This window comes from Sarcophilus harrisii, chromosome 3, assembly GCF_902635505.1.
Source record: "Sarcophilus harrisii chromosome 3, mSarHar1.11, whole genome shotgun sequence".
NCBI classification, from domain to species: domain Eukaryota; kingdom Metazoa; phylum Chordata; class Mammalia; order Dasyuromorphia; family Dasyuridae; genus Sarcophilus; species Sarcophilus harrisii.
In genome coordinates this window covers 556,471,382-556,496,279 of record NC_045428.1, presented here as the reverse complement: position 1 = coordinate 556,496,279, position 24,898 = coordinate 556,471,382, and the positions used below count along the sequence as shown (strand labels likewise).

The window sequence follows — 24,898 nt, the reverse complement described above, 5'->3', positions numbered from 1 at the left end:
CAAGTTCAAGGCTTTCTCCACGATGCCGTGCTATTCCACTACATCCATGTACCAGTCAGTGATGGATACTCTTATAGTTTCTAGTTCTTTGTCACTGCAAAAAAACCCCAAAAAACCCTGCTATAAAACATTTTTGTATATATGGGCCTTTTCTTTCTTTGCTCTCTTTGGGAATCGAGGTCTATCAGTGATATAAATAGTCAAAGGATGTGCACAATGAACAGCTCTTGAGGCATAGTCCCTAGTTGCTTTGCAGAACAGCAAGACCGATGGTGCATTAATACTCTCCTGCGACGCTCCCAACAGACGCCGCGTCTCTCTTGTCTTCTTCATTAGCTTTGGGGATTCTAGGCAAATCACCTGCCTCGTGCAGATGTGGCACCTCACTAGGCTGAACGAATCAAAGGCCAGAATCAGGGTCTGGGGGAGAAAGATCCCCAGTCTCGGATGGGCAGATGATACCACTTTGATGGCCCAAAGTGGGGCGGATCAAGAAAGCTCCTGATGAAGGTAGCAGAGGAGAGTTTGAAGCGCGCACCAACAGCATCATTAAGCGCCTAGGCTCTTGGTGCCTGGTTCCGTGAACAGATAGAAGAAATGGAAGCCGCATCGGATTCTGTATTCTCGGGTCAAAGACCCCCGCGGACAGCGCCTGCGGCCATGAGATTAAAAGAGGCTCGGCCGCTCCTCCGAAGGGAAGCCGCGGCGAACGTAGGCCGCGGGCGGCGAACGTAGGCCGCGGGCGGCGAACGTAGGCCGCGGGCGGCGAACGTAGGCCGCGGGCGGCGAACGTAGGCCGCGCGCCGAAGCAGGACGTCCCCTTGCGCGACAAAGGGGCGTGGTCAGGCTGTTTCTTCTAGTAGCACCGCGCGGCTGTGGGAGCTGGATTGCAAAAAGCAGCCGAGCCTCGCAGAATGATGCGCTGTGGTGCTGGAGGATTCTGGGAGTCCCTGGGGCAGCAAGGCCGAAGCAGTCAATCGTTAAAGAAATGCACTCGCCGCAAGATGAGGGCTGGAGCGCGGATGCTCTGGTCGCGTAACGAGGAGACGGGCCTCGTTGGGGAGGCCCTTGGTGTCGGGGAAGAAGGGAGATAGAAAAGGGGATGGCGGAGGGACGGCGTCGCGGGAACAAGGAACGCGAGTGGGGGGTAGAAGGGCCTGGGTGCTGTTGGGGTCCACGGGCTCAGGAAGAGTGGGAGCCGCCTGAACAGCAACAACGGGTCCCAGAGTCCTCCGCGCATTTATGAAAGGCTGAGCACGGCAAGGCTCTGGATAAGGTTGCGGATACTGACCCTCAATTGCATTAATTATACATCTGGGCCAATATTCGCCCTGACACGGTGGGGAGAGACTTTCAAGTGCTTTATTCCCTGGACGTTGTCATTATTCCGACGAGGTGCTTTATTAATTGGGCGCCATCGTTGCTATCAGGATCACAGCCTCTACCTGTGCGAATCCGGTCCCAAATCTCCAACCGTCTCATGGCTAAGACGGGGGAAGCTCATCTGCTACGAGAAGCGGTTGGGGCCAGCTTGAGGAAAAAGCGTTTGTTTTCTTCCCCGCCCGACCTTGCTCCCGCGGCCAAGCAGAACGCGCCGCGGCCGGGGGCGGGGCGAAGGAGAAGCTTCCGCCTTGCTATTGGCCGGAGGCTAGCGGAGAGGGGCGGGGCGGGGCGGCGCGCGCTCTCTGAGGCGCGGTCTTGTGGAGCTGTAACGGCCGTTGGAGCGGAGAACGCGGCGTCTCTCGGAGAGCGTCTGTCTCTCCCGTACTGGAGCTGCTCTTGCCCGGACCCTCGGTGAGTATCCTTCCTTAGAGGGGGCGTCTCCCTCGGAACTGACTCCTCTCAGCCGCCTTCGCTGTCCTTGCCTAAGCCTCGGGTCCCTAGGAACCCCGTCGAGCCGGGAGGAGGGCGAAAGACCGGGCGCATGCGCAGAGCCAGGAACGCCACCAAATGTTTTCTCCCTTTTGGTGGCACCGTCCCCCTTTCCAGCCAAATCCCGAGCTCCGCCAACCTCCTTAAGGAAAAGCTTGATGGCTTATCATACTCTGCCAGAGCTTAGGGATCGTCTGACATCACCCTCCCCTCCCCCACCTTTTTTCAGTTAGGGAAACTGAGGCGCGGAGTAGTGCCAGGTCACCTGAGTTAGGAGTCCTGGCCTACTTTGTCCCCGTTTTTGCCGCCTCCCCCCCCCCCCAGAATGCCTTTTCTCTCCCTCTTGGCTCCCCCGATCGCCTTCACATTCTGTTCGGTATAATGCAAGTTGATCCCCTGCTGGGGAGGGATGGTCAAGGACGCGGCCCCTGGCCTCCGGCTCGCTCGTTTTCCGTTGCCCGCCCTGCGCTTGGAGCGACTTTTCGCTTGCCCTCTCGCCAAAGGATACGTTTACTCCTGTTCTCCTAAGTCTCGGACGCTAATTCTTTCCCTAACCCTTTATTCGGTGCCGTCCTGCGGAGGTTCCTTGCTAGGGGCTGGGAACGGAAAGGTGAAGGTGACCGGGGCGTTAAAGAGCTCACATTCTGGAAGGGGAAATCTGACGCGCAGGAGGAGGAAAGGGAGATGATGGCGACCAAACGGTGCTCTAGGAAAATGAGGATCAGAAATCCCTCCCCGTGCTCTCTTACACTCGTCTTGTGTAGCTCTAAACTTACTTTGGGGAAAGGTAACGCTCGGGGATAGATCCGGGGGTGGCTTATGAATAGTCAAGATGTCGAAAAGGGTGCGATAGTGTGAGATTCCTTCTGCCACTGTGTCACAACCGCTTGTGTCTCCCTCTAAATCCCTTCTGTCTGCAGTGCCATCCTCTTAGCAGCTGCAGAGGGTGGTGTGACACAAAGATCTCTCAAGGGGTGGGGTTCCAAGTAAAGTCCAGGACTTGCTTTCGGTAAAGGAGGAATCAGAACCCGAATCCGCTTCCCCTAAAACTTTTAGTGTCTTAACAGATCCCTCACCTGTCTTTGGATCATGAGGGGTTAATGGCCACTATTTTCTCTGATCTGCTCAGGCTCGTGGAATATTAAAGCTGGAGGGAACCTTACAAGTAATGGAATTTTTTTGAGTCCTATGTTGAATATCAGAGTGGTTTAGAATTTTGGTTCAGATTTCTTTAGTTGTGTGATCCTATGGAAATGACAACCTTGTCAGTTTTCTCATCTGTAGAATGAAGATAGTAATCCTTGTACCATTTATTTCAAGTCCAGTCATCAGTCATTTATTACTCACCTGTTAAGTTCCAGGTGCCAAGTGTTTGTGTTAGAAAAACCAGGCTCTGCTTTCTTTTCTTTTCTTTTTTTTTTTTATAACTTTTTATTGCCAGAACCCATATCTGGGTATTTTTTACAACATTATCCCTTGTACTCACTTCTGTTCCGATTTTTCCCCTCCCTCCCTCCACCCTCTCCCCAAGATGGCAAGCAGTCCTATACATGTTAAATAGGTGACAATAGATCTTGGATACAATATATGTGTGCAGAACCGAACAGTTCTCTTGTTGCTCAGGGAGAATTGGATTTAGAAGGTATAAATAACCCGGGAAGAAGAACAAAAATGTAAGCAGTTTACATTCATTTCCTAGTGTTCTTTCTTTGGGTGTAGCTGCTTCTGTCCATCCTTGATCAATTGAAACTAAGTTAGATCTTGTCTTTGTTGAAGAAATCCACTTCCATCAGAATACATCCTCATACAGTATCGTTGTTGAGGTATATAATGATTTCCTGGTTCTGCTCATTTCGCTCAGCATCAGTTCATGTAAGTCTCGCCAATCCTCTCTGTATTTGTTCTGTTGGTCATTTCTTACAGAACAATAATATTCCATAACATTCATATACCACAATTTACTCAACCATTCTCCAATTGATGGGCATCCATTCATTTTCCAGCTTCTGGCCACTACAAACAGGGCTGCCACAAACATTTTGGCACATACAGGTCCCTTTCCCTTCTTTATTATCTCTTTGGGATAAGCCCAGTAGTAACACTGCTGGATCAAAGGGTATGCACAGTTTGATAACTTTTTGAGCATAGTTCCAAATTGCTCTCCAGAATGGCTGGATGTGTTCACAATTCCACCAGCCATGTATCAGTGTCCCTGTTTTCCCGCATCCCCTCCAACATTCCCCATTATCTTTCCCTGTCATTCTGCAGGCCCTGCTTTCAAGGAGCTCTCAGCTGAATGGGGAGAAAACATGTAAACTACTATATATGAATGAGATCTAGAGGCAGTCTTACCGGGAGGGCACTGGAAATAAGGAGGTTTGGGAAAGACTTTTTGCAGAAGGTGGGACTTTAGCCGGGACCTGAAGGAAATCAAAGAAGCTTGTTGTTTATTGAGGAGGAAGAGAAGTACAGGTATGGAAGGCAACCAGTGAAAAGGTATGGAGAGAGGGAGCACTTGATTGAGGAATAGTTAGGCGGCCAGTATCACTAGATCACAGCATAGGTGGAAGGGAGTAATATGGAAAAGACTGGAAATGTAGGAAGAGACCAGGTTGTAGAAGTCCTTAAAAGCCAATCAGGATTTCATAACTGATGCTGGAAGTTATGGGCAGCTACTGGGAGAGTAGCTGTAGTTTGACATAGTTTGATTTGTGAAAGATCAGTTTGATCTTTCTAATGTTAGGAAGAATAGCTGAATAGAGGATGGGAGAAAATGGAGGTAGGAAGACCATCCAGCAGCTCTTGGAATGGTCTAGGCTTGAGATGACCTGTCCCAGGTGGTGACAGTGTCATAGCAAAGAGAGGGGGGGTGTACTTGAGAGATTTATAAAGGTAAGCTTGACAACAGATAAATATGGGTTTTTTTTCAGTGATTATAGAGTTAAGAGTGACACTAGGTTTCACATCATCCAGATGAGAGGATAGTAGTGCCCAAAATAGTATTAGAAAAGTTGGGAAGAGGGAAGCATTTGGAGAAAAAAGATAATGAATTTAGTTTTGGACATGTTGAACATATTTCACAAAGTTGTTATAAAGAAAGTTCTTTGTAAACTCCAAAGTACTAAGAAACATGAATTATTATGACCTGCATCTTTCCAAATCTCAACCTCATAAGGAAGGAAAGCTCTTTTTTTCTTTGACCACTTGAGAAGTTGAATTAAAGAAAATAACTTGTATTAAATGATTAATAGGAAAAGCAACCCAAAACAAACTCATTGCAAAGCTCAAATGTTATTAACAAAAACACAGAATTGTTTCTGGTGATCCTATCTCATCTAGTCTAAACCTATTTTCCCTGGATTGGTTCAGACTCCCCGGATCCTTAAATGAATTAAAAAGTATTAAAGTATTTATGTGGCAGGCACTATGCTAAGTGCTAGGGATACAAAAAGATAACCGTTACACTTTGTGCAAAGCATTGTGCTACTCATTACAGATACTAATACAAGAGCAAAGTTGGGCCCTGACTTCAAAGGATTTGGTGAATCTGTAGAAGTGCTTAGAGGCTATTACTAATTAGGATGTCCTTGCATCCTAACATAAGGAGAAGCCCTTAATCTGGGAGGAACTTCCTATTTGGTCTAATGCAGTCTGATATATTCTATGTGGAGTTCTGCAAATATTTAGGGCTTTCAGACCTATTACTTTAAACCTGTGGAAAATCTATCTTTTGTGATGAAATTTAAGAAAGTGTATTTATTGTCTACTATGTGCTAGGGACACAAGTACAAAGGATTAAATAATTCTCATTCACACCTTATATTCTAATGAGGGTGAAAATGAGTATATAGGAAAACATACAACATAAGTACAGTTAGTAAACATTAAGTACTTATTATGTGCCAGGCACTGTGCTAAGTGCTAGGGATACAAAAAGATAACCCTTACACTCAAGGATCTCATAGTTTGATAGAGTAGACAACAAGCAAATAAGCATTTAAAAAACCCTGACTATATACAGGATAAAAAGCAATTAACAGAAGGAAGGCACTAAAATTTAAGAGGGTTTAGAAAAGACTTCGTATAGAAGATCAGATTTTAGTTGAAATTTAAAATCCAAGAGGAGATGAGAAAAAGCATTTCAGGTTTGGAGAAAGCCAGAGAAAATTTCTGGAGATGAGAGATGTCTTAGTGGAACAACAGGCAGTTCAGTGTTGCTGCATCAGAGACTGTGGAGGAGTGTGAGGAATAAGAAGACTGGATAAGTAGCAGGCGCCTAAATCATAAATGCCATCTTGTTCTCTAAACAGTGGACAACTGGCGCCATACAAAGCAGAGGTGTTAGAGAACAAGTGTAATTAAATCATTTTCAGAGTAAGGAATACAGTTTGCAAACTGGAAGTTTCCAAATCCTGGGCAGGAAACCTCCTTTATTGCAGGAAAGATAGAGATTATATATACAAATCGTAAATGGGAACGGAGGGAGAAGGAGGATACAATACAGTCAGTTTCAGGACCTGAATGCTTTCCCATGACAAGCCCATGAATCCAGGACACAATGGATGTTCTGCAGTCCTGTGGGAACAGTTCACAAATGATTGTTTGAAATCACAGGGTCATCACTTGGTGGGGGACGGGACTAGAGTTCTATGAGTGGAACAGGTTCTACAGCTTCTATTCACTTCATTTAACATACACAGGAGAGCATTGTCAAGAATCGATTGATCATTCAAACTGCATGATAAGACTGCCTCCTAGGCCAGAAAAGACAACTTTGAGAAATCTAAATTAGTATATTCATTATACACATCATCTTGATAATTATGAAAATCACAATAATGTTTTCTCAATGCCAAACAAAGGATTTTGTATTTAATCCTGTAGGTGATAAGGGACCATTAGACTTTAGTGGGTAGAGATGATGGGGAGAAGATGATAGGGTCTAACTTGTTCTTTAGGAGAATCATTTCAGTAGCTGAAGGGAAGATGGTTTGGAGTGGGGAGAGACTTGAGGCTGGCACACTTATTTCAGTCGCCTAGGCATGAAGTCATGAGGAAGGGGTATAATCAAGAGATGCTGCAAAGTGAAATCAATGAGCCTTGGCAACCTGGCAATATGGGGAGAGATAGTGAGGACTCCAAAAGAACGCCTAAGTTGTGCTTCTGAGGGACTGAAAAGATACTGTTCTCAACAGTAATAGGGAAAATAGAAAATGGGGAGGATTTAGAGGAAAACATAATGAATTCCTTTTTGGACATGTTGATTTTCTAGATGTCTTCTGGATCTCCAGTTTGAGATATCTGAAAGGGAGTTGGAAATGAGACATTGGATGTCTATATAGAGACATTAGCCACATAGTAGGTAGATTTTGAGAATCATCAGCAAAAAATGGCAATTCAGATCCATAGGAACTGATGAAATCTCCAAATGATGTAGTAGAGAGGGAGAAAAAAAGAGGTCCCAGGACAGAATTCTAAGGGATACCTAGATGAAAATTCAGTAAAGGAGACTGGGAAAGAGTGGTGATCAGATAGATAGGAGAACTGGGAGAGAGTGGTGTTCTGAAAAAAGAGTATTTTAAGAGGGGGGAACAACTTTGTCAGACTGCAGAGAGGTCAAGGAAAATGAGGATTGAGAAAAAGCTATTGGATTTAGCAAATGAGAGATTATTAATAATTTTTGAGAGAGTATTTTCAGTGGAATGATAAAATGAGAAAATAAATTGTAAAGAGTTAAGTAGAGAGTGAAAGGAGAGGAAGTGGACATTGTGGGAGTTTAGCTACAAAGGACAGAAGATAAGCTGATAGGAATGGAAAAATCAAGGGAAGGTTTTTTTCAGGTTAAAAAGATATAGGGGTTTACTTGTCAACAGTAGAGAATGAGCCATTAGACAGGGACAGATTGAAAATAAGCACTTATTTTCATAAAAGTCTGCAAAGACATGAATTGATTTTAAGTGAAGTGAGCAGAACCAGGAGAACATAGTACACAGTAACAAGAGTATGTAAATGATTTCAAGGAAATTTCAATAAACTTCTGATAGAAAGTGCCATCCACATCCAGAGAGAGAACTTTGGATGCTGAATGTGGATCAAAGCATAGTATTTTTCACCTTTTTTTTGATTGTTGTCCTTGTTTGCTTTTTTTTCTTTCTTGTATTTTCTCCCTTTTGATCTGATTTTTCTTGTACAGTATGAGAATATGGAAATATGTTTAGAAGAATTACACATGTTTAACCTATATCATTGCTTGCTGTCTTGGGGGGCAGGGTGAAGAAGAGGGAGAAAAATTTGGAACAGAAGGTTTGCAAAGGTGAATGTTGAAAACTATCTTTTTGCATGTATTTAGAAAAAATACTATTTAAAAAAAAAGAAAGAAAAGTGATAAACTGGGGATAACAGGGGGCAATGTGTTGGAGATGGGATGGGATGGGGTTGCTGAGCAGGTAGAGGGGTTAGGAGTAAGGTCACTTCATGTGAGCCAGGAATGAGGGAGGAAAGAGTCAGAAGGTATCTGAGTGATAGATGAGGAAGAGGGAGTTCACAGTACATGATCTGAATGTTTTCTGTAAAATAAGAGGCAAAGTTCTCGGTATTGTGGGGAGGAGGAACCATGAATGAGGATGAAAAGGTTTAGAAGACATTGAGAAAACATTATTATGATTTTTAGAATTATCAAGATGATGTGTATAATGAATATACTAATTTAGATTTCTCAAAGAAGAGGGATAGTGAGCTGATAAGGGAGGTTTGGTAGGACAATAAGCACTCAAGTGAGATTGTTTAACCTAAATTTGTAATGGACCCAGGCAGAACAGTTGTGTGATTTTTACTCTTTAAGTGGCATGTGTATAGGAGCAAAGGTAGTAAATGGTGGGAGAGATTCAAGGATGAGCCTTGGTGGTGGGCATAATCAGTAAGGCAAAATGATAAGGGTTCTTAAGGATTCAAGAAAAGGGAGACAGTGTGCAGTCGACTTGGTTCACCAAAGGACCAAGAAGTGGACCAGAGGAGAGTGGCTAATGCTGGGCAGATGGTTTGGGAGAGAATCGAGAGGTGTCAGTGTGGACAAAGAGTAGGATTTTGTAAAGGAAGGCAGAGAGATTAGTGGAAAGCTAATTGGTTTTGTTTGTTTAAGGGGATTTTGCAATTCTTGAATGGGAAGGTGTGATGGCAAGATCTTTGTGTGTGGCTGAGGTGGAGAGTTAGAATGGGAGCACACATTGAGGAGGTGTTAAGTGTCTGGAATCAGATTTGAATTTCAGGGCTGGTGTTCTATCCACTACACCACCTAGCTTCTAGACTCTAGAACTTTAAAAGCTAAAGTTTTGTCTCATTCTAGAGGCATTAGGAGTCACGGGAGTTGGTTAAGTAAAGGAGTCACATGGTCAGGTTTGTGCTTAAGGATTACTTTGACAACAATAGAATGGGTTTGAGTAGTGAGAGACCTGAAGGAAGGAGTCTAAGCAGGATGCTGTTGTAATAATCTAGATGAGCAGTAATGGGGATCTGAATTAGGTGGTAGCTGGGTAAGTGGAGACAAGGGTTTTGAATATGTGGGAGGTTATGAAGGTAGAAATAGAAATATTTGGCAGCTGCTTATCTGTGTGGTTCAGTCATTTCAGTTACGTCTGACTCTTTGTAACCCCATTTGGAGTTTTCTTGGCAAAGATAATGGAGTAATTGGTCATTTTCTTCTCCAGCTCATTTTACAGATTCAGAAACTAAGGTAAATAGGGTTAAGTGATTTGTCCAAGGTCACATAACTAGTGAGTATTTGAGGCCAGATTTGAACTTGGAAAGATGACTCTTCCTGACTCCAAGCTAGGCACTCTATTCACTGCAACATCAATCTCCATAGTTCTTTCTGGATGCATATGGCATTTTCTGTCCAAAGTCTATTGGGATTGCATTGGGTCACTGAACCACTGAGAAGAACCAACTCTTTCATAATTGATCTTCACATAATCTTGCTGTTACTGTGTACAATGTATTCCTGGTTCTCTTTGTTTCACTCAGCATCAGTTCATGTAAATCTTTCCAGGCCTTTCTAAAATCAGCTTGTTCGTCATTTTTTAAAGAAAATAATGTTCCATTACCTTTGTATCACAACCCAGTTGATAGGCATCTACTAATTTTCCAATTATTTGCCACCACAAAAAGAGCTACTACAAACATTTTTGCACATGTGAGTCTTTTTCCCTCCTTTATAATCTCTTTGGGATACAGACCCAATGATAGCACTGCTGGGTCAAAGGGAATGCACAGTTTTATAGGCCTTTGGGCGCATAGTGCCAAACTGCTCTCCAGAATGCTTGGATCATATCACAACTCCACCAACAATGCATTAGTGTCCCAGTTTTTCCACATATTTTAGGTGCTCTTCTTATTCCCATTTTACATTTGAGGAAACTTGCTCTGGATCACATAGTCAGAAACTATCTGGGGCTGGATTTTAACTCACTTCTTCCTAACTCCAGGCCCAGCAATCTGGTGGCAGCTGCCTTGTTTACCTGAGCAATCTGAAGATTGGTTTCTGGGACATCAAATTAGAAATAACTAGTTAGAACTGTAGCAATTAAAAATGTGAGATATACTGGATTGAACCTGTAGAAACCGATAAGCTTACCAAGAGTATACAGAGAGCAAGAAGGCCTGCCACAGAAGCTTGGGGAGCACAGGAGAGTTAGCAGACATGATAGCCAAGGAAGACTAAGAACAGTCAAAATTGTCTAAATGAAAGATAATTTCAGAGGGAAGGGAGGAGAAGGGAACGTCCACAAGGAACTTGGAAAGGCTGCCTGTGGAAAGTGAATGAAGAGCTGAATCTTGAAGGGAACCAAAGAACCTAGAGGGGGCAAGTGATGAGAAGGAACATTCTAGGCCTGGGGACAGCCAGTACAAAAAAGTATTTGTATTATGGAGCTTGGGAGGAATAAAATAAAGTAAATAATATGGGAAAGGTTGGAAGGAGCCGGGTAAGAAGGCCTTAAATGCGAGGTGGATGATTTGATCCTGGTGTTAATAGGGAGCCACCAGATTTGATAGGTTTTGAGGCTTGACATGGTCAGGGTGTGTGCTTTAGAAAGAGACTTAAAGCACAGCAGTAGTTCATTAAGAGGTGTTGAGGGCCGGTACTAATTATGAATGACAGTATTTAAGGATAGCAGTAGAGGCAGCTAAGTGGCTCAGTAGGTAGAGCACCAGCCCTGAAGTCAGGAGGACCTGGGTTCAAATCTGGTCTCAAAAACTTAGCACTAACTAGCTGTGTGACCCTGGGTATGTCACTTAACCCCAGTTGCCTCAGGGGGAAAAAAAGGGATAGCAGTAAAGCAAAAAGTACTGGATTTTGTACAAAAGGAGTTGGAGAGCCAACTTAGCTCTCCTACTCCAGAATGCTCTGTTCCAGATGCTGAATTACACCATTTTTTCTGTCAGTGTAGTCAACTGGAATTTCAGTAGGTGGTGGTATATCTCTATACAGAGGCTGTTGAAGATCATGGGTGTATTGATTAGGAGAAAACTGCAGAGGGCAGTAAAGTACATTGTTAAAACCGTGATAAGCTGCTTGTTTTTTCTCTTAGGGTTAATTTCTCCTCTGAGGCCTATGTCTTAGAGATGAGTTGTCCCTGAACTCCTCCATTTGCTCCTCAGGGTTCCTATTTGGTTTTCTTTTTCTTTGTTTGTTTGTTTTTTGGTCTTTTTTTTTAATTGAAGCTTCTTATTTAGAAAGCATATGCATGAGTAATTTTTCCAACATTGACTCTTGCATAACCTTTTATTGCAAAATTTCCCCTCCTTTCTCCCACCCCCTCCCCTAGCTGGCAGGTAGTACAATACATGTTAAATATGTTAAAATACATGTTAGATCCAGTATATGTATACATCTTCATACAGTTATCTTGTTGCGCAAGAAAAATCAGATTAAGAAGGAAGAAAAAGAAAAATTGAGAAAGAAAACAAAATGCACGCAAATGACAACAGAGAGAGTGAGAATGCCATGTTGTGTTCCACACTCTGTTCCCATGGTTCTCTCTCTGGTGCAGAGGGCTCTCTTCATCACTGAACAATTGGAACTGGTGTGAATCATCTCATTGCTGAGAAGTGCTGTATCCAGCAGAATTGTTCGTTGTATAATCTTCTTGTTGCTGTGTATAATGATCTCCTCGTCCTGCTCACTTCACCCAGCAACAGTTCATATAAGTCTCTCCAGGCCTGTCTGTATTCATCCTGCTGGTCATTTCTTTTTTTTTTTTTTTTTTTTTTTAAATTATAACTTTTTATTGACAGAACCCATGCTAGGGTAATTTTTTACAACATTATCCCTTGCACTCACTTCTGTTCCAATTTTTCCCCTCTCCCTCCACCCCCACCCCCAGATGGCAAGCAGTCCTATATATGTTAAATATGTCTCAGTATATCCTAGATACAATATATATGTGCAGAACTGAACAGTTCTCTTGTTGCACAGGGAGAATTGGATTCAGAAGGTAAAAATAACCTGGGAAGAAAACCAAAAATGCAAACAGTTTACATTCATTTCCCAGTGTTCTTTCTTTGGGTGTAGCTGCTTCTGTCCATCATTGAGCAATTGAAACTGAGTTAGATCTTCTCTTTGTCAAAGAAATCCACTTCCATCAGAATACATCCTCATACAATATCATTGTTGAGGTATATAATGATCTCCTGGTTCTGCTCATTTCACTTAGTATCAGTTCATGTAAGTTTCTCCAAGCCTCTCTGTATTCATCCTGCTGGTCATTTCTTACAGAACAATAATATTCCTTAACATTCATATACCATAACTTATTCAGCCATTCTCCAACTGATGGGCATCTGGTCAGTTTCCAGTTTCTGGCCACTACAAAGAGGGCTGCCACAAGCATTTTTGCACATGTGGGTCCCTTTCCCTTCTTTAGTATCTCTTTGGGATATAAACCCAGTAGTGACACTACTGGATCAAAGGATATGCACAGTTTGACAACTTTTTGAGCATAGCTTCAAATCGCTCTCCAGAATGATTGGATCTGTTCACAATTCCACCAACAATGTATCAGTCCTAGTTTTCTCACATCCCCTCCAACATTAGTCATTATCTTTTCCTGTCATCTTAGCCAATGTGACAGGTGTGTAGTGGTATCTCAGAGTTGTCTTAATTTGCATTTTTCTGATCAATAGTGATTTGGAGCACCTTTTCATGTGGCTACAAATAATTTCAATTTCTTCATCTGAAAATTGTTCATAACCTTTGACCATTTATCAATTGGAAAATGACTTGAACTATTATAAATCTGAGTCAGTTCTCTGTATATTTTAGAAATGAGACCTTTATCAGATCCTTTGGATGTAAAAATGTTTTCCCAGTTTATTGCTTCCCTTCTAATCCTGTCTGCATTAGTTTTGTTTGTACAAAAACTTTTTAATATAATCAGAATTATTTTATGATTAATAATGATCTCCAGTTCTTCTTTGGTTACAAATTCCTTCCTTCTCCACAAATCTGAAAGATAAACTATCCTATTTTCTCATTTGTTTATAGTATCATTCTTTATGGCTAGATCATGAGGATTCCTATTTGTGACCCTTTAGCTTCCACAAAGGGATCCTATATTAATTGGTTGTTTTTTGTTACCATGTTGGACTGAAGGGTACAGTGCCTACTATGTATAATGTACTCTGCTCAGTGCTGAGGGGATGAATGCAGATAAGACATGGCTCCTGCTTTCAAGAATCTTAAAATATATGTGATTTTATATATATATATTATGTATCTATATACACATAGGCAATAACATGTACATAAATGTGTACATAAATTATGACATTGAGGCAACTTGACTGTTAAAAGCTACAGAGAGATAATTTATCCAAGCGATTATATATATATATATATATATATATATATATGTATGTATGTATCTATATACACATAGGCAATAACATGTACATAAATGTGTACATAAATTATGACATTGAGGCAACTTGACGTTAAAAGCTACAGAGAGATAATTTATCCAAGCTCAACTAAGTCATACAAAGCTAGAATGAGTTTGAGTACAAGCATTCCCAACAATAAGCTGAGTATCCATCATCTAAAAAGTGAAGTCCTGTCCTAGAAAGTTAGCCATGAGGTGGATTGTTGAGAGGACCATTGCAACTCATGAAGATTATCCATTAAGATGTGGAAGGGTAGCAATTAACGTCTTTAAAGGAAACAGTCACAGATCTGTATGTCAAGTAGAATTATGAGTACATAAGAGTATGAAATGCTTTTAGACTAGATGATATCTGTATTAGAATTAGAGCACTGTGCTGAAAGATGATGTTCAAAGGTCTTGGCAATTAAGCTCCTTATTCTTAAGAGTAAACTTACTTTAAAAAAAAAAATTTAAGCATGTTATTGTATATCACACTTCTTGTAAAGATAACTTCCTGAGCAGGAGCAGACTGCTCAGCTTTATGCTATTGTGGCAAAAATCTAAAACTTGTACCAGGTTGAATTCATTGAGAAATTACAGTGACTTCTACCCTGGAACTATACAAAAAACCAGCCAGAAGCCAGTGAGTAATGGAAAAAGAGACTGCTAGCTAATCTGGTGCTATCATTGCTTGCTTGCTTCAGCACAGGCAAATAATTCTATCATGAGTAGAGACAGGCCAGAAATGTGTAACCTGTAAGGCTCTGTATCCAGAGGAGATAAAAGTGGCTCCTGCCAGCCCCCTGAATACCTTGAGATTAGGACCTTGAAAGCCTCAGGGAACATCACCAACCAGTGCTCAAAAAAGGGATATCCCAATTGCCCAGGCACTGTGATCATAAAAGACATAAGACTGCATTGAAGGTCTAAATCTCACAGATCCAAGTAGGCCTGCTCTGTGGACATAGAAATTTTTGGCAGGAATTGTTAACTACTCTAGAAGAGCTGACGGAAAGCTACAATAAAAAATTATAGATCTAAAGATTTCTTACAAATGAATAATTTTGTAATGACTGCAAACACAGACTAAAAGGAAAAAATGGATTTTCTACCAGGGCTACATGGATATCTATAGGAATCAAGAAAAAATGTGTAATAAAAATGCTAAAGGGAAGAATTGAAAGAAAAATAAAAGAGAAAGTGGTAAACCTTGTTTGATAACACTCCCTGAAAACTAAAATAGATCAATGTCTATGAAACAGCAGGAAAATTAGAATTTGAAAAGATTTTTTAAAATATAAGAAATTTTCTATATCCAGTATAAAAAATGAAGGGGCAGCAAGATAGTGCAAAAATAAAATATCTGCCCTGGAGTCAGGAGGACCTGAGTTCAAATCCAGCATCAGACATTTAGAGCTTCTGTGTGACCCTGAGCATGCCTCACACCAAAAAAAAAAAAAAAAAAAAAAAAAAAAAAAAAATCTGGCTATCAGGTTAAGGAGAGAGATTTTAAGTCATTGGAGTCCCTGAAAACCATGGCCTTCCGTCCTCCCCCCAAAAAAGCCTGAATATTATATTTCAAGAATTCATAAATGAAAACTACCTAGATCCATTTGAACCAGAGGGCAGAGTAACAGGTAAAAAAAAAAAAAAGAAGAAAAAGAAAGAAAAAGTCCATTAGTCATCTCTGGAAGACACCTCCTTCCCCCTAGTTCCCCAAGGGAAGATTTTAGGAATATTATAACCAAAATCCAGACATTTCACTAAAGATGCCTAAAAGACTATTTTATGGAGAATTCATACAAGACATGTACTTGTGTGGTGGTCAGAAGAAGCAAAACAAGGATACTCTAGGACTTTTTGAAGAACTTTGGAATTGATTGTATGACATGAGAGATGCTGGCAAAGAACTCGCCAGCATAGTATGCCTGCATCAATGAAAGTGCTGTGCTCTGTGAACAAACAAACTCCAGATGTGCAAATTTAGAGAATCCATCCCAAATGTTGTCCCACCTGTGGTGAGGCATTCTGAGCTGGAATTGTTCAGTCGCAGTTGGACACACTGTAACTTGATTCTAAATAGTGATGTTGTTTAGTTTTCTTCCAGAATGAGGGATAACAACCAGTGTTTGTACTACACTAAAATTCTTTGTCATCTGTATTGAGAGTCATCATCCCTCACTACAAAAACTACAAAGATAAAATAAACTATTTTACTGAATATTTTGTGACATCCATTAGGTAATTTAAGATGGTCCATGGAATCAAAGAGCAGCTAGATGGTGCAATGGATAGTATAGTGGGCTTGAAATCAGAAAGACTCATCTTCATGAGTTCAGATTAGGCCTCAAACACTAGCTGTGTGACACTGATCAAGTTATTTTACCCAGTGTGCCTCAGTTTCTCATCTGTAAAATGAGCTAGAGAGGGAAATGACAAATTACTCCAGTATCTATCTCTGCCAAGAAAACTTTAAGTAAGTGTGATCTGTTGTTATTTGACAAATTACATTTTTATTGCAAATTACATTGTAATGTAATTGTATTGTAATTACAATATACAAATTACATTACATAATTACAAATACATTTGACTACTGCTTTGTTTTCCCCTTTTTCCAAAAGAAGCAGTGGAGAAAGTGCTGTGCTCAAATGAAATTGTCTTTTAGGGAAGGAAGTGTAACCCTGGGTTTGAATATTCTTGAGGAAAAGGGGACAAGCTTTCAGTGTGGATTTGATCATAATGATTTAAAAGATATTAGCTAAATTCATTGATTGTTGATTAATTCCCCAGCTGATTGCATCTCCCAAAATGGCTGTGCAAGAAAAGTACCTGGCAGGGAGGATTTCTCAAACCAGTCCATCGGGTAAGTATTACAAATTTTTCTCTGTCAAATCCCAACACTGGCTATATTTTTTCCCTCTCTCCCTCCCCCCCTTCCTTCCTTCTTCTCTCCCTCCCCTCCTTTCTTCCCTTCCTTCTTTCCTTCCTTCCCCCTCTCCCTTCCTTCCTTCCTTCTTCTTTTCTTCCATCCTTCCTTCCTTCCCTGTTTCCCTCCCTCCCTCCTTCCTTCCCTCCCTCTTTCCTTCCCTCCCTTCCTCCTTCCTTCTTTCCCTCCCTCCCTCTTTGAAGTAAGAAAGAAAAAAGACATAATTCACTGAGGTGTTAAAATTTTTAAAAAGTAATAATGTTTGAAGTGAATTATTATCTATAGAAAACCAAGTCTGAATGGATATTGACATGTATATATATAGAGGATGGAACAAACAGTTGTGGTTTCTTAACATGATAATTATCTGAAATAGCAAACAGGTACTTAAGAAGGAGGGGAGAAGCATATAGAATTATGTGAGAAAGAAAATAGCATGATTAATTACTGTATTCTTTGTTGTTTTTGCAGTCATATGGGCTGCCCATTGTCTCCTGTCCCACAAGATCCAAATTCCAGTTGGATGCCAATGTATTCTGGTGGCGTCATTGGAGATGTGGGAATTTAGTTCTTAAAGCACCCCCTCTTCTATTTATGAATTTTGCAGAGTTGCTTATGAAAGCTCATATGCCACATTCCAAAAGGGAAATGCAGTTGTTTAGATAAGTGCCTCTTCTGACAACATAGCTGTGTAATTCAATAAAAAGTATCTACTTTCTGTAGAGGTTTTTATTTTGTTTTAAATACCCTCCAATACCTTGTGGAGCTTGTAGTCAAATAAGGTAATTTGTCAAGAATATAAAATGATGCAAAAGTGTGTGAAAAGGGCACGCAAAGAGCTAAGAGACAGTATTACAATGGGCAGGAATGAGCTTGAGATGAGCCTCGGTGTTAACAACAAATTAATTAACAGAATGTTATATGTGTGATGTTGTATTTGGATCTTTTCCTTTTTTTTTTTTTTTTCTTTTTCATTTTTGTTCAAGTGCTATTGAAATTTCATTCATTAACTTCTTTTAAAAAAAAAAAAATTTAATTTTTGGTCACTTCATCTTTCTATGGCTCATGCTCATTTGAGGGTCCTTATGGTGTTGGTGTGGCCTAAGATAATAAAGAAAAATCTTGCTTTCAAATCATTTTTACATATAAGTAAATATGCATGTGCATGTAGGCATGTATGTGTATGAACAAAAAGACAACTTTAAAAGACATGGACAAAATGAAACTCATTATCTTCCTTCTCAACCCAATCCTATTCCTAACTTCCTGGTTTCTTCCCAGGCACTCAATTTTACAATCTCATCTTTGACCTTTCTACCTTCATGACCTTCTACCACCACCCCAGTTCAGACCCTGCTCCTCTTTTTCTTGAACTATTGAAGTAGCCTCCTAATTGGTCTTCTTACCATCATCAAAGCCTATGCCCCCCACCAAGACAAATCCTGATGAGGTTTAAAAAAAAATCTTATGAAGACCTGGAGATAGTTATCAATGTGCCAAAAGAGGACAAGCTTATAATTCTGGGTGACTTTAATGCTAGGCTAGTCTCAGACTACCACATATGGCAGGGAGTCCTTGGGAGGAACAGAGTTGGAAACATTAACAACAATGATCATTTACTATTAATGATTTGTGCACTTCATGACCTCAGCACCAACACTGTATTCCCTTTACCTAAATTCAATAAAACGTCATGGATGCACCCTTGTGGCAAACGTTGGCATTCATTAGACTATTTGATTGAAAGAAGAGATAGGCATGGAGGTAAATAGACTGGCTACAGTTCAGACCTCCCCTTATCCAACCTGCTCTCCACATGGCTACTAAATTCCTAAGACTTTATAATTCCATTTGCTTCTAGACTCAGAAAAAGCCAATTGCTTCTTTTTGGGGAAGTAGTTGGGGTTAAGATAGGAAGTGTTGTGCCATGGTCAGATTTGAACACGGGTCCTTCTGACTTCAGGGCCCATACTCTTTCCATGTGCCAGCTACCTACCCCTGCTCCTTTGTTTCTAAACCCAAATATAAACTCTTCCATTAAAAGCCTTTCAATAAAATCCAACTCATCTTTCTGGGCTTTTTACATACTATTCTTTCCCCCACATTCTGTGCTTTAGGCTGACTGACTGACTGATTTCTGATCTCCCTGAACCTTACCCTTGAATAGGTTGTGTTCTTTCCCTTCACCAATTAAACCTCCTCCAACTACAATTACTTGTAATTAAGCAAGTCATTAATCTCCCTAGACTAAAGTTTTCCTTCTGTAAAATGGCTTTTTGAATGATTCTTTTGTGTTTCATTTTGGTGAGAAGTGGTGGCTGAAGGGTATTAATGTGGAAAACAGTGTTAGACTAAGGTGATTTATGCTGAAATTCTGCTTGGCACATCCAGCTTAATTCACCTTCCTTCAGCCTCTGCTATGTACAGAGGATGGGAAGGATAAAGGATTTAAAATGACAAGACAGACAGGCAGTATGGGAAGATTTGCAAAGCACTTCATGCTTGTTAGCTCATTTTTTTAATCTCCATTTTACAGATGAAGAAACTAAGGTTAAGAGGTTGGATAACTTGCTGAAGGTCACCTAGCTAAATATATATATATATATATATATATATATATATATATATATATATATATGATTTGAACTGCACCTTATTAGCTCTGTGATTGTAGGACAAGTTGGTTCATTTTCCAAAACTTCAGGGCCCCTTATCTGTATTATGAGACTAATACTGCTTGTTCTGTCTCCTTCACAGGGTTTTTAATGAGAAAGTACTTGGTAAAACCTTGGGGCATTATAAGATATGAATTTTTACTCATATATACATCTCCCCTCGAGGATTTATAATAGGGAGAATGTAATGCACCCAAATACTTTTAATATAAAAATGAACAAAAGTATAAGTTAATTGTTACATAAGGTTTTGAGGGGAAAGATAATTTCCTATATCTCAGATTAGAACCCTAATCATCCTGAAATCTTTATTAGGCCTCAGTTTTGCGGCTTGGTTGGGAGGTGGGGGAGATTGAGATAGACTAGGAGACTTAAATTTACCCTAATTATCAGCCATTGGACCAGAAGAGAAAGAGCTGATGGGGCAGTGAGAAGACTTGGTTCAGAGTCCCTGCTTGTGCCGTGACTTTGCCCAAGTCACTGCCAAAGCCCTGAGTCACAGTTTACTCCTCTTAAATGAGGGAGTTGGGCCAAATGGCTTCTCTAGATGTGTGTATATTTGATCCACTTGCATGATGTGGGGATTGTGTCTGCTTAGAATTGAGAGGGCAGCTTATGACATAACTGATTAGGATCCTAGTATTTTGTTGTCTGCTCTTGGTTAAAATTTTCTTGACTATCTTTTTTGAAATTCATATTTGGGATTCCAGTGGTATAAAGTATACCCAGTGTGTAGAACCTCCCTGTCTTGATTTAGATCATCAACTTCTCTGACTTACCTAAGACTGCCTCAGAGCCAGGCTGACTCAGATTGAACCCAAGTCTTAACTGCTCCAAACCATTCCTCTATGTACTCTGACATACCACCTTTCGTCAAGGTCAAAATAGCATTCTAATCGGCCCAGACTAAAACTGGTGATGGCAAAGGCAATGTGATGTTGAAGAAAGAGGGTTTCTGAGCCTCTACATTAGGAAGCGTGAGTTCTGGTCTGGGTCTGGCTCTGGCTCTGGCTCCATGGTAGTTAAAGGAGCCTACTTTCATAACTCTGAAATGGAGATTTTGAATTAATTGACCCTTAAGATCCCTTTCAGTCTTAAATTTTAATCTTTTTCTTTGTATCCTTTGCACCTAGCACGTTTATTGGCACATAGTAGGCTCCTGAATGCTTTGTTGATTGGTTGATGGTTCAAAAATTGAATTTCTAAAGCTTAATCTCCTAAAACATGGATCTTCCACCTTGTATTTAACCTGTATATACTACATTCCTGCAATAGAGAGTAAGCTCCTTGAAAGGGCAGGGATTTTTTGGTATTCATTTTTGTAGCCCCAGTGCCTAGCAGGGAGCCCTGCACTCTCCTAATGTAGATGTTTACTGACTATTTGAAATGAATTCAATGTCAGTTTTCTATTCAGCATGTTTTCCAAGAGCTCTAAACAAAATATAAACTCTTCAGACTAGCTTTCTAGATCCTCTAGAACCTGGCCCCAATGATTTCTTTTCTATTTTTTTTTCTGCATTAGAACTCTCTTCACTATCCCATTATCTCATGCTTTTGCCCTATCATCACATGGAGAAGTTTTCTCATTACTTCTGCCCAACCACATCCTCTCTCTCCTTCAAGGTCCAGCTAAAAAGTTGTATAAAACCTCTTCTGAATAATCATATTTGCATGTATAGTGCTATAAGTTTATAAAGATCTTATTATTTTTTGCTGAGGCATTTTGGGTTAAGTTCTTGCCTAGGGTCACTTACCTAGGAAGGGTTAAATGTCTAAGGTCAGATTTGAACTCAGGTCCTTCTGACTTCAGGATTGGTGTTCTATCTATCTACAGTAGGATAGCTGCCCCTAAGATCTTTCTTCATACCACCCTTTTGATAATATAGTAAAATTACCCATTTCACAGATTCAAGAAACGAGTTATAAATTGCTTAGGATCACACAGTTAATGAACATTGCAACCAGGATTCAAACCTGGTCTCCTCATTCCACATTCCAATTCTGTTTTCACTACATTATGCCACTTTAATTCCAAGTCATAATGATCTTTCCTTTTTCCAAATTCCTATTGATTGCATATTTTTTGCATTTAATCATATTGAATATGTATAATGTATATATTTGCATATTGTAATAATTCAGATATCAGTTTGCTGTTTCACATTTGTATGTATTTATTGAGTCTTTACTAGACTGTAAGTTCCCAATGGGTCATCTATTTCTTTAATATTCTTCATAGCTCCAGCATGGTCTTGGGCACAGAACAAAAACAAGATAAATATTTGATCTTATTTTGAAATTAGGCAGTTCCAGATAGCTGGAACAGCTATGAAAAGGTGAGCTGTTGGCTTATGATTTAATTTACAGTGTGGGTTTAGGGGTGATTTTTGCTAAATGATGTCAGTGAGTCAAAGAAATACTGGGAGTACACTAAAGGTGGGTAGTGGCACTTGTTTCAGATTCCAATTTGGTTCAGAAGGGCAGTTCCCTGGGGACCGAATGGCAGACCCCAGTCTCAGAGCCATACAGAAGCCACTTCAGCCGCTGCTCAAGTGTGGCTGACACAGCCATCGGCACATCGTGTTCCGACATCGCTGAAGGTAAGTTTGAATTGTTAATGAGATTGCTAACATTGTACTGCCTTTTAAAGATTGTAGTCTTGTGGTTTAGAGTGTTCATAAAGCCAGTCTAATCATATACCAAGTTTGTTTCTTCAAAATGTCTCACATCCAGCTCTCCATTTCATTGCCATAATCCTAATCCAGTTTCACTTGATAACTTGGGATAAGGAACCTTTTTTTCTGTCAAAGGCCATTTGGATATTTATAACATCATTCGAGGACCATACAAAATTATCAACTTTAAAAGAACTCAAGGTTATTGTCACCTGCTGTGGCCTTGGCAGGGCCAAATCAAATGATTTTACAGGCCTTATCTGGCTCTTGGGCTTCGCCTGTGATACCTGAACTATTGCAGTAACCTCCTCGTTGATCTCTCTGTCTCTCTCAGTGATAATAAGTAAATAATTTTTTAAAAATACTGGTTTTTCATTTTGTGTCATAATTAATAGTATTCCAAAGATCTGTAGCTTTTTTGATTTAGGGGACTGCCTACCAATGAAGATACAACCTTGTCTTTCCTGAGTAGGGAGTTTTTGTGAATTGCTGTTACCAAAAATAATGCAGCACCTAGTTGCCAATCTTCTCTGAACTGATTCTTGTAATACAGACTTGCAGTCTGTCAGTGGGCTTAGATTCAGAGCTCCAGCTTAGTTGGAGCTGCCAAAGTTTATATTGACTGGTATGTCCTTGAGAGCTCAGGGTCACTCACCCATGTCACAGCAGAGAAAGACTTTAGTAGAAAAATAGTAATCATAGCTTACATTTATATAGTACTTCTGAGTTCCTTGCTCAGTGACCTCTAGTGGTTTCCTGCTCTGAGAGGACAAGGCTCAAACTCCTGGGTTAAACAGATAGTTCCTGCTGCTATCTATAACAAACCCTCTCCTCCAGCCATGCTAGTATCCTTGCTATCTGCTCATTCCCACCACTGTGCCTTTTCTCAAGTTGTTTCCCTCCTTTTTCTTTCCTTTTCTATGAAATGTTCATTATTCCTTTCTCAGACTGTGTCTATCCTTCATGGTCTACTCACAATCCTATGTTATCCTTGAGGCTTTTCCCATTATGCTTTCCATGGCATTTTTTCTTCTTTTGTTCTTCATGCCTATAAAATATAGCTCTCTTTATTATTCATTTAAATACTGTATTGCCTTGAAATGAAAATATGGATCTCTAGTTGTGAGATGTGGAAAAGTGTCTTTTTTTCATCCATAGAAAAACAATAAATCTGGGTAGAGTGGATTTTCCCCAGATGTCCTATCTATATAATTCACTGAGTAAAATAAAATATAGCTTTCTAGGTTACAGGATTTTTGCGGGGGAGAGGGGAAGCAGCATGGCTGTCAGGTAGGATGGTATAACCGGAATAATCCTGGGAAAACTAGAAATTTTTTTTTCTTTTTTATAGTATTTTATTTTTCCAAATACATACAAAAATAGTCTTCAGTTTTCACATTTATGAAACCTTGTGCTCTAAATTTTTCTCTACTCCCTCTACACCTTCCCCAAGACAACAAGCAATCCAAGTTAAACCTGTGCAGTTCTTTCCATCACAGGTCTATTGGAACTGCCTTAAATCATCTCATTGTTGAAAGAAGAAAAGTCCATCACAGTTAGTCATCACATAATCTTGTTGTTGCTGTGTAAAATGTTTCCTTAGTTCTGCTCACTTAACTCGGCATCAGTTCATGTTTTTCTAGGCTTTTCTAAAATTAGTCTGCTCATCATTTCTTAAAAAATATTCCGTTACATTCCAAACCATAACTTATCTTTAACGGATGGGCATCCAATCAATTTCCAAAACTGGAGGGTAATTCAATCAGTTAGTAAGCGTTTATTAAGTGCCTCCTGTGTACTAGGCACTGAGCTAAGCCATAAAGATATCAAAAAAGTCAAAGAAAATCAAGGAGCTGACAATCTAATGGGAGAATCAACAAGCAAATCCAGAAACAAACTATATGGAAAATAATTGACAGAAGGAAAGCACTAGAAGTAAGAGGAGTTGGGAAAGCCTTCCTGTAAAAAATGGGATTTTTAGTTGAGACTGAAAAGAAGCCAGTAGGCAGAGTTGAGAGGGAGAACATTTCAGCCATCGGGGAAGTTACAGAAAATGTCTGTAGGCAAGAGTAAGAGTGACCTATATATGGCCAGTGTCACCAGTTTGAGAGTCAGGAATAGACGAGAGAGAGAAGAGAATATGTATTGTGATGATTGGAGCTGTACTCTTGGAAACTCACCTTAGTAGGGAGAGATGTGAGGTAAGCAGACTTAGCAAGAGACTATTGAAAGTAGTCCAGGTTTGAAGTAATGAAGGTTTTGCTCTGATAGTGCAGGCTGATATGGGGGTGAGATAGTGAAGAGTTGAGAATGATTTCTAGATTGTAAGCCTGGAGGACTGGGAGGATGATGGTGCTTTTGACAGGAAGAGGGAAGAGGGGGAGAATTTAGAGGGAAAGTTAATGACCTCAATTCTGAGTGAACTGAATTTTAAGATATCAATTGGCCATACAATTTGAGATATCTGAAAGGCAGTTGGAAATGAGAGATTGAAGATCAGCAGAGGGATTAGTGCAGGGTAGGTAGATCATTAGTATAGAGATAGTAATTAAATCCATGGGAACTGATGAGATCACCAAGTGAAGCAGTGTAGAGGAAAAAAGAGGCTTGGGACAGAACCTTGTGAAGGACATTGATGATTGGAGGGCATGATATAGGAGCAGATCCAGCCCAGGAGAATGAGGAGTGGTGGACAGGTAGATAGGTAGGAGGAGAACTAGGAGAGACTGATATCCTGTAAGAGAGTATCCAAGTAGAGAAGAGGGAAACTTCTGCAGTCTGCCATAGACTGCAGAGAGATCAAGGTCAGTGAAGATTGAGAAACAGCTG

General features: G+C 40.4%; 1 protein-coding gene across 5 annotated transcripts in view; it reads left to right on the top strand.

Moving 5' to 3' along the window:
* The first annotated feature begins 1,005 nt into the window (after window positions 1-1,005).
* Window positions 1,006-24,898, top strand: part of CEP85 (centrosomal protein 85) — a 43,034-nt gene continuing 19,141 nt past the window's right edge. For 2 of the 5 annotated variants that reach the window (XM_023499832.2, XM_031962523.1), the window contains exons 1-3: window positions 16,584-16,656; window positions 21,634-21,730; window positions 21,854-21,994. Coding sequence is in view for 2 of the 5 variants with exons in the window: in XM_012545536.3 (XP_012400990.1) it covers window positions 16,602-16,656; window positions 21,854-21,994 (196 nt within the window). In the remaining 3 variants the exon portion in view is untranslated. Of the gene's footprint in view, window positions 1,795-16,577; window positions 16,657-21,633; window positions 21,731-21,853; window positions 21,995-24,898 lie in introns of those variants that run through there. The other 3 variants (XM_012545536.3, XM_012545537.3, XM_012545538.2) reach the window with 3 other exon arrangements.